At 46.9% G+C, this 10000-nt stretch overlaps 1 protein-coding gene and 1 non-coding gene across 2 annotated transcripts in view; one reads left to right on the top strand and one right to left on the bottom strand.

Moving 5' to 3' along the window:
- Window positions 1–460: 460 nt before the first annotated feature.
- On the bottom strand, window positions 461–3974 carry LOC125590446. The gene is made up of 8 exons (XM_048764014.1): window positions 3393–3974; window positions 3165–3305; window positions 2221–2529; window positions 1490–2028; window positions 1006–1099; window positions 735–945; window positions 591–677; window positions 461–531 (listed from the first exon to the last, which is right to left on the bottom strand). The coding sequence occupies exons 1-8, from the start codon at window positions 3972–3974 to the stop codon at window positions 461–463; spliced, it is 2034 nt and encodes a 677-aa protein (XP_048619971.1).
- Window positions 3975–8203: 4229 nt separating this feature from the next.
- Window positions 8204–10000, top strand: part of LOC125591032 — a 1807-nt gene continuing 10 nt past the window's right edge. The window contains exon 1 of the ribosomal RNA XR_007327019.1: window positions 8204–10000. This exon is cut by the window's right edge and continues 10 nt beyond it. This is a non-coding gene — a ribosomal RNA (18S ribosomal RNA).

Raw genomic sequence — 10000 nt, forward strand, 5'->3', positions numbered from 1 at the left:
ACTGAAAGACTTAGGGTTTCTTTGCTAAGGCAAAACAATATCATAAAAAGACTTGGCCGAAAATTTGGCAAATACAAGGGTTTAAATAGTTGTTCCTTAATGGACTCTAAAGATAAAAAGGCATAGACAAATGGCCAAAGTCTTAACCGAAATAAATTAAAGAAAAAAAACAATAGAACGGTCGCGGTTTGAGATGTCCGGATCAGAACTCATAGTATGCTTGCATGTTGCCTCGTTAAAACCTTTCGGGAAAACCCAGTGGGACAAAACCCGATAAGGAAAAAGAGTACAACAGCATACTACTCCTTCTGATGGCGGCTATATCTCTGAACCGGAAGCAAGTTGGTTGGATGGATTGAGGATGAAGGTGGAAATGGTCAGGCCGGCTTCATTCTGGTCAATGGAGGAGAACTGGCTTGAATGAAAGGAGTCTGGGACCTCTAATGGTTCGCTGGTGTCTTCAAGCTTTAAGTCGGCCAACTCCTGGATCAATAGTTGCTTGAATCCGGTTCGTTCCTGTGCAAGCAGCTCCTAGACAGCTTTGGCAAATCCAGCTCTTATAACCCTTGAACCGGACCTTGTGGTAGGACCTTTGCGGATGATGGTAACCTCAGTTGTGGGTACTGCAACATCCCCTCCCTCTGGAACAGGTTCTGTCCTCAGAACATCTCTGTCATCTGCAATATAAGGAGACACATCAGACACATTGAACGTTCGGGAAACTTGGAACTTACCTGGCAGCTCTAGCCGGTAGGCATTGTCATTGATCCGGTCGAGCACTCGGAATGGTCTGTCCCCTTGTCGGAATAGTTTGCTCTTCCTCTCTTCCGGGAACCGCTCTGGCCTCATATGGAGCCACACCCAGTCGCCTGGTTGGAAGATAACTTCTGTGCGCCCCTTGTTGAGCTTGATCCGGTTCCATTCAGCCTTCTTCTCCAAAGTCTCCTTGACTTGCCGGTGCAAGTTCTTCACAAACTCAGCCTTTTTGTCACCACTCTGGCTAACTTGCATGGCTGGGGGCAGTGCGGATAGGTCCATGGGCGTCTCTGGTCTAAAGCCATACACGATCTCAAAAGGGGAGAGATTAGTAATAGAGTGCCTTGCATGGTTATAAGCAAACTCAATGAAAGGCAAACAACTCAACCAATTTCTAAGATTCTTACCCACTGTAGCCCTCAACAACTGGGAGAGTGTACGGTTTACTACCTCGGTCTGACCATCAGTCTGTGGGTGGCAAGTGGTCGAGAAAAGGAGCTTGGTTCCAAGCTTTTTCCACAAGGTCCTCTAGAAGTGGCTGAGGAATTTTGTGTCTCGGTCGGACACAATGGTACGAGGCACTCCATGTAAGCGCACCACTTCCTTGAAGAAGAGATCGGCGGTTTGGCTTGCATCATTGGTCTTGGAACACAGAATGAAATGTGCCATCTTGGAGAACCTGTCCACTACAACAAAAATAGAATCCTTGTGTTCTATCTTGGGCAAGCCCAACACAAAGTCCATAGACAAATCGACCCATGGTGCAATAGGAATAGGTAAAGGCATGTGTAAACCATAAGGATGCGACCTAGATTTGGTTTTGAGATAGACAGTGCACTTGGCGCAAAGGCTCTCAACGTAGCGCCTCATCCGGGGCCAATAGAAGTGGTCGGAAAGGACGCTCAGGGTTTTGTCTCGACCAAAATTCCCCATCAACCCGCCCCCATGAGCTTCTCGGGTCAGTAAGTCTCGCATGGAACCATGAGGAATGCACGGGCGTTTCTCCTTGAAAAGAAATCCGTCCTGCTGAAAGAATGGACCCATGGCTCCTTTAGCCGTGTTACTGTAAAGCTCAGAAAAATCACGATCAGTTTCATAAGACATTTTAAGTTGTTCAAAACCCAAGATCTTAGCCTCCATGGTGGTAATGAGGGTGTGGCGCCGGGATAGAGCATCGGCCACTACGTTGTCCTTTCCCTTCTTGTACTTGATCACATAGGGAAAAGTCTCCACGAAATCCAGCCACCTAGCATGCCTCTTCTTGAGTGTGGTCTGGCCCCTCAAATGCTTAAGAGTCTCGTGATCTGTATGAATAATAAACTCTTTAGACAGAAGATAGTGTTGCCAAGTTTCAAGTGACCTTACTAGAGCATATAGCTCTTTATCATAGGTGGGGTAATTGAGGGCGGCTCCACTCAATTTCTCACTGAAGAAAGCCACTGGCCGGCCTCCTTGGGTTAGTACGGCTCCTATTCCTGTCCCTGAAGCATCACACTCAATCTCAAAAGGTTTATCAAAATCAGGAAGAGTTAGGACCGGTGCGTGTGTCAAACTATATTTAAGCCGGTTGAAAGACTCCTCTTGGGCAGGACCCCAAGTAAAGGATACATTCTTCTTGATCACGAAGGTCATTGAGGCGGCGAGGGTACTGAAATCCTTCACAAATCGTCGATAGAAACTGGCCAGTCCATGGAAGCTGCCGACATGTCCGATCGTGGTCGGGGTCGGCCAGTCTTCTATCGCCTTGATATTCTCCTCATCAACCTTCAGGCCCTGTGAACTCACAACAAAGCCTAAAAATACGAACTGATCAGTTCAGAAAACGCATTTCTGAAGGTTAGCATAAAGGCCTTCTTGCCTCAAGGCTTTCAAAACCTGTTCTAGATGTCCAAGGTGTTCAGTTAAAGACCTGCTGTAAATCAGGATGTCATCAAAATACACAACCACGAATTTACCAATGTAAGGTCGGAGGACCTCGTTCATAAGCCTCATGAATGTGCTAGGGGCGTTGGTAAGGCCAAATGGCATCACCAGCCACTCGTACAGTCCTTGTTTGGTCTTGAAGGCGGTTTTCCATTCATCTCCTTCCTTCATGCGGACTTGATGGTATCCACTCCTGAGATCAATCTTAGAAAACACAACAGACCCACTCAGTTCATCCAACATATCATCTAATCTAGGTATAGGGTACCGATATTTGATGGTATGTTGTTGATGGCTCGACAGTCCACACACATACACCACGTCCCATCCTTCTTAGGCACTAGTAGAACCGGGACTGCACAGGGGCTAAGGCTCTCGCGGATGTAGCCTTTGTCCATGAGGTCTTGGACCTGCCCCTCCAACTCCTTAGCCTCCTCGGGGTTGACACGTTAAGCAGCTCGGTTTGGTAGGGGTGCGCCGGGTACAAGGTCGATCTGATGTTCTATGCCACGGACAGGGGGTAAGCCGGCTGGGATCTCATCAGGAAAGACATCCTTGTAACATCCCATGAGGTCTTGTACTACATCTGGTACTTCAGGAGCCTCAAAACCTGCAAAGCATCCTTCCTTAAAGATCATTAGTAGCACCTGTGTCTCACGTTGTAATGACTTAAACACTTGTCTGGAAGTCATGTAAAGGTTAGTATTACTTACCTGGCTGGACTGTGCCATTGCCTTCTGCATGTCATGAACTTCTTGGGGGCTGAGAGGTGCTAGGCTGTGCTTCTTGTTGTGGTGGGTGAAGCTATAGATGTTGGTACGTCCATGGTGAAGAGTCTCCTTGTCAAACTGCCATGGCCTTCCTAGAAGTATATGGCCGGCTTGCATGGGTACAACATCACACTTGACCTGGTCATGATACTTGCCAATACCGAAGGATACAACAACTTGTTCGGCAATCTTAAGCTCAGTCTCGTCATTGAACCATTTGAGACGGTATGGCCGAGGATGGGCAGTTTTGACTAACCCCAACTTATCAACAAGATACTTGCTAGCCACGTTAGTACAAGAACAACCATCAATGATCAAGCTACATACCTTGTGATCAATACTACATCTTGTGTGAAAGATGTTCTCCCGCTGGATGGTTTCTGGATCAAAGAGGGTGCTAAGAGCTCTCCGGGTCACTAGTAGCTCGCCTGTCTCTGGGTAGTCGGTCACTTCCTCATCCGAGATCACGGCTGCGGTCTCTGTCTCATCTTGGGATTCATACTCGCCATCTCCCTTTAGGACCATTACTCATTTGTTTGGGCAATCTCGGGCGTAGTGTCCCTTGCCCCGACACTTATAACAAACAATGTCACGAGTACGCAAAGTTTGGGCTTGAGTCTTACCCTGCTCTGGTTTGGGCGCATTGGACGAGTCAGCCTGGTTCGTCTTGAATCGGCTCTCGACCTCAATCTCCTTGCCCTTGTCGCCTTGTTTTGCACCCGGTTGAGTCCACGCGGGTTTCCTGTGACTGGTACTGGCCGTCTTGCACTTGATGTGCTGCTCGGCTTGCGTAGCAAAGTGCAGTAGGTCGTTGAAGTCTTCATAATGTTGTCTCTCCACTTTGCGGGCAATGCGATCTTGCAGTCCTTCCAGGAATTGGGACATCATCGTCTCTTCGGGTTCGTCGGTATCTAACTTATTCCTATGTGCCTCGAACTCCTCATAGTATTCCTCCACGGTCTTAGTTCCCTGCGTAAGTTTACGAAAACGTTTTAGCACATCACGCTGGTAGTATGATGGAATGTACCTCGCGCGAAGCTTGGTCTGCATCACGGTCCAATTACGTGCTCTCCACACTGGTCCAGACTTGGCGACGTCTCAATCCCACCACGAAAGAGCATTGTCCGTCAGCTGGGCTGCTGCTAGGGCGACCTTCTTGGCCTCGCTATACTGGTAATAGTCGAAGGTGTATTCCATGCGCTTCTCCCACACGATATAAGCATTCGGATCAACCTTGCCGGAAAACGTTGGGGGATTCAGCTTAAGTGCCTTGCCTCCTAGCCATGGCTCTTCATCCTCTCAATCTCGCCCCCCTCTATAGTCGCGGCCTACTCCTACTTGGGCCCGGCGTCCTTGCACGTTCCTCCTTCCTCCCTGGTTAGGCATGTCCTCGTCCTGACTGCGCGTATCATCAGTACTGTCCGCGTCCGAGTCAGTGTCATGCGGATCCGGCTGGTTCCTTCTGGGTGGTCGAGGTCCGTTGGGACGGCCTCCCTGCCTTAGCTGTGTAAGCTCGGCGGTGATAGACGTAAGACTCGCCCTCAGCTCTTCATTGGCGGTTAGGAGTTGAGCGTTTATGGCAGCTTGGTCTTGACCTACATCTCCCATATTTTCTGAAAAAGAAAAACTCAAGGAAAAGATCAAAGGCAAAGGGGTATTGGTAGTTTAAATAAGGAACTTGGATTGGATACAAGAGTATCAACCAAGCAAAGACGTAAATGCAAAAAATTAAAAATGCAAATCGATTTTGTCTCAAAAGGGAAAGTGAAATCTTTTTTTTTAAATAGAAAACTTGGTGAACAATTCCAATTTTTTTTTTTTTTTTTTTAAATAGAAAACTTGGTGAACAATTCTAACACTAAATGCCAATTAAAATCGATTCAGCCAATTAAGGAAAGAACACTTTGCCTTTTGGAATTTTCGAATTTTGAAGAATCAAACTAATTTTTTTTTTTGAAAGTTCAAAACAAGATAAACAACTAAGAAGAAGAACTGAAGGTTTAGGAACTTCAGCTCTGATACCAAAATGTTGTAGGCTGGGATCCAGACTACTCAATGGCTTGACCGAGGTTCAAGAGATCGGACTGGACAGGATGAACGGATGGCCACGGGAGCGGCTAGACGAGTGCGATGAGGGGAGGATCGGCCGGTTTGTACCTGAAACAAGAGGGAGTGATTTTTATGAGTTTTATGGATTAAAAATGAATAACAGAGAGTATGTTAACTGAGAAATAAAGAACAGAAACAAATATGAATTTTTATGGATTTTTATTTTAATGGCCGATCAGAAACAATAGATGCAATGAAACAAAAACAAGAGAAGGATAAAGATGGCTGATGGATTCAAGTTGCTGGGCGTGTGTCTCTCTCAAAAAGAACAGGGGATGGTTTGAAGGATAGATATGGATCCCGTTCTTGCTGGAAGTATGTCTCTCTCAAGATCGGACAGGGGATGAACTGGATCGAAGGACTCCACAAAGAACAATGGATCGGTTCTTTGATATGTCAGGCGGCTGCTCTCAATGGTTTCACACAACTGAAAGACTTAGGGTTTCTTTGCTAAGGCAAAACAATATCATAAAAAGACTTGGCCGAAAATTTGGCAAATACAAGGGTTTAAATAGTTGTTCCTTAATGGACTCTAAAGATAAAAAGGCCTAGACAAATGGCCAAAGTCTTAACCGAAATAAATTAAAGAAAAAAAACAATAGACCGGTCGCGGTTTGAGATGTCCGGATCAGAACTCATAGTATGCTTCCATGTTGCCTCGTTAAAACCTTTCGGGAAAACCCAGTGGGACAAAATTCGATAAGGAAAAAGAGTACAACAGCATACTACTCCTTCTGATGGCGGCTATATATCTGAACCGGAAGCAAGTTGGTTGGATGGATTGAGGATGAAGGTGGAAATGGTCAGGCCGGCTTCATTCTGGTCAATGGAGGAGAACTGGCTTGAATGAAAGGAGTCTGGGACCTCTAATGGTTCGCTGGTGTCTTCAAGCTTTAAGACGGCCAACTCCTGGATCAATAGTTGCTTGAATCTGGTTCGTTCCTGTGCAAGCAGCTCCTGGACAGCTTTGGCAAATCCAGCTCTTATAACCCTTGAACCGGACCTTGTGGTAGGACCTTTGCGGATGATGGACTGTCAACGTGGGTCAGTTGTCCACTGACAGTCCACGGGAAGGGCCAACGTGCTGATATGTGTACAGATGGACTGTCAACGTGGGTCAGTTGTCCACTGACAGTCCACGGGAAGGGCCAACGTGCTGATATGTGTACTAACGGACAGTCCTCGTAGGCGAAAATCACCCACAGACAGTCCTCGTGGGCGAAAATCACCCACGGACAGTCCTCGTGGGCGAAAATCACCCACGGATAGACCAAAGGAAGGGCCAATGTGCTGATATGTGTACTGATGTACTGTCCTCGTGGGCGAAAATCACCGGACAGTCCACGGGAAGAGCCAACGTGCTGATATGCGTACTGACGGACAGTCATCGTGGCCAAAATCACCCGGATAGTCCAGGGGAAGGGCCAACGTGCTGATATGTGTACTGACGGACAGTCCACGTGGGCGAAAATCACACACGGACAGTCCTCGTGGGCGAAAATCACCCACAGATAGTCCTCGTGGGCGAAAATCACCCACGGACAGCCAAAATCACCCGAGAAGCCAAAAATTCAAAAATTAATATTTTTGAAGAAAGTTTTCTGAAAGGAAACATCAAAAATATGTCAACAATGAGTTTAGGATGTCAAATGTTGATCAAAAGTTGCTATAGACATCCGTGAAGACAACAAAACTCCGAACCTTGTAGCATGCAAAAGACATGTTTAGAAGCAAAAGAAAATTATGAAAATTTACCAGAAAATAGCTCTAACCATCCTTATGAAGCATGCAAAAAATCAGATACAAATTCGAAGTATTTTTTTTTTACATTAAAAATACTCCCGGAACACAACCAATGTCTACCGGTGACATACTGAAAAAAGTGTTTTGTCTATATAAGGGGTAGGCACTCCTCTGTGTCTACCATGAGGGTGGGAGTCCGAATGGGTGTGGGTAATGTCCGAGTGCTTGGTGCAGCACGATGATGCTTGGGTTGAGGTCCGATGGCCGGGACTGTCTCCGGTGACTTTTCCGGTGACTTTTCCGGCGACTTTTTCGGTGGACCATTTTGCCCCTAAAATCAAATTTTCGCGCTTGTGTGGTCTGGGCCTGGTTTCATCCGTCTTCCAGCTGCTCTTTTGATTACATCTCGAGAGTGGTTGGAAAGATTGATGTTAGCGGGGCAATGAACGTGCGGCGTATGAGTGGTTATTGGATAGCTAGTGTTTGTAGGCTCTGTGCTCGCGCACCCAACTACAGACCAACTATCCTTCTCAGTTTCTTCACTAGCATAGTTATGCTTGTTGAACTGATCTGGGGCCTGTGTTGCGTACCTATCTAGAAGGAATTGTTAAGCTTTGCTTAAAATGTTGTTTGCGGCATCTCCTTCATTTGGGACGTCGTGAACACATAAGCCGGCACTTGTGATAATTGCGTCTTTGCATAATTTATGCATTGTTCGCCAAGGTGAACAAGCTGTTTGCTGGGATCTCGGTTGCGGAAAGATTATGGCGGTGGCTCGAAGAAATTATGTCCTGCTAAGCACGTTTCTCCCCGGACAAAAGATGACGGTCAAGTCTTCGTCTGTTCCCTCTTTCCAAGTGTTTGCGGGAACATGACCAGGACTTGCCGTGATTTATGAATGCTACCTGGTTGATCCTGCCAGTAGTCATATGCTTGTCTCAAAGATTAAGCCATGCATGTGTAAGTATGAACGAATTCAGACTGTGAAACTGCGAATGGCTCATTAAATCAGTTATAGTTTGTTTGATGGTAACTAGTACTCGGATAACCGTAGTTATTCTAGAGCTAATACGTGCAACAAACCCCGACTTCTGGAAGGGATGCATTTATTAGATAAAAGGTCGACGCGGGCTCTGCCCGTTGCTCTGATGATTCATGATAACTCGACGGATCGTATGGCCTTCGTGCTGGCGACGCATCATTCAAATTTCTGCCCTATCAACTTTCGATGGTAGGATAGTGGCCTACCATGGTGGTAACGGGTGACGGAGAATTAGGGTTCGATTCCAGAGAGGGAGCTTGAGAAACGGCTACCACATCCAAGGAAGGCAGCAGGCGTGCAAATTACCCAATCCTGACACGGGGAGGTAGTGACAATAAATAACAATATCGGGCTCTTCGAGTCTGGTAATTGGAATGAGTACAATCTAAATCCTTTAACAAGAATCCATTGGAGGGCAAGTCTGGTGCCAGCAGCCGCGGTAATTCCAGCTCCAATAGGTATATTTAAGTTGTTGCAGTTAAAAAGCTCATAGTTGAACGTTCGGATGGGTCGCCCGGTCCGCCTTCGGTGAGCACCGGTCGGCTTGTCTCTTCTGTCGGCGATACGCTCCTGGCCTTAGCTGGCCTGGTCGTGCCTCCGGCGCTGTTACTTTGAATAAATTAGAGTGCTCAATGCAAGCCTACGCTCTGTATACATTAGCATGGGATAACATCATAGGATTTCGATCCTATTGTGTTGGCCTTCGGGATCGGAGTAATGATTAACAGGGACAGTCGGGGGCATTCGTATTTAATAGTCAGAGGTGAAATTCTTGGATTTTTGAAAGACGAACAACTGCGAAAGCATTTGCCAAGGATGTTTTTCATTAATCAAGAACGAAAGTTGGGGGCTCGAAGACGATCACATACCGTCCTAGTCTCAACCATAAACAATGCCGACCAGGGATCAGCGGATGTTTCTTTTAGGACTCCGCTGGCACCTTATGAGAAATCAAAGTTTTTAGGTTCCGGGGGAAGTATGGTCGCAAGGCTGAAACTTAAAGGAATTGACGGAAGGGCACCATCAGGAGTGGAGCCTGCGGCTTAATTTGACTCAACACGAGGAAACTTACCAGGTCCAGACATAGTAAGGATTGACAGACTGAGAGCTCTTTCTTGATTCCATGGGTGGTGGTGCATGGCCGTTCTTAGTTGGTGGAGCTATTTGTCTGGTTAATTCCGTTAACGAACGAGACCTCAGCCTGCTAACTAGCTACGTGGAGGCATCCCTTCACGGCCGGCTTCTTAGAGGGACTATGGCCGTTTAGGCCAAGGAAGTTTGAGGCAATGACAGGTCTGTGATGCCCTTAGATGTTCTGGGCCGCACGCGCGCTACATTGATGTATGCAACGAGTTCACACCTTGGCCGACAGGCCCGAGTAATCTTTGAAATTTCATCGTGATGGGGATAGATCATTGCAATTGTTGGTCTTCAACGAAGAATTCCTAGTAAGCGCGAGTCATCAGCTCGCGTTGACTACGTCCCTGCCCTTTGTACACACCGCCCGTCTCTCCTACCGATTGAATGATCCGGTGAAGTGTTCGGATCGCGGCGACGTGGGTGGTTCGCCGTCTGCGACGTCGCGAGAAGTCCACTAAACCTTATCATTTAGAGGAAGGAGAAGTCGTAACAAAGTTTCCGTAGGTGAACCTGCAGA

This window comes from Brassica napus, chromosome C7 (assembly GCF_020379485.1).
Source record: "Brassica napus cultivar Da-Ae chromosome C7, Da-Ae, whole genome shotgun sequence".
Taxonomy (NCBI): domain Eukaryota; kingdom Viridiplantae; phylum Streptophyta; class Magnoliopsida; order Brassicales; family Brassicaceae; genus Brassica; species Brassica napus.

Bases quoted from the DNA above. Each gene is read 5' to 3' on its own strand.
- LOC125590446 (XM_048764014.1), bottom strand. From the start codon at position 3,974: ATGGTCCTAAAGGGAGATGGCGAGTATGAATCCCAAGATGAGACAGAG. The intron at 2,530-3,164 runs GTACCCGGCGCA...GTGAGTTCACAG, and splicing joins TAGAACATCAGATCGACCTT to GGCCTGAAGGTTGATGAGGA. The intron at 678-734 runs GTAAGTTCCAAG...CTTATATTGCAG, and splicing joins CTACCGGCTAGAGCTGCCAG to ATGACAGAGATGTTCTGAGG.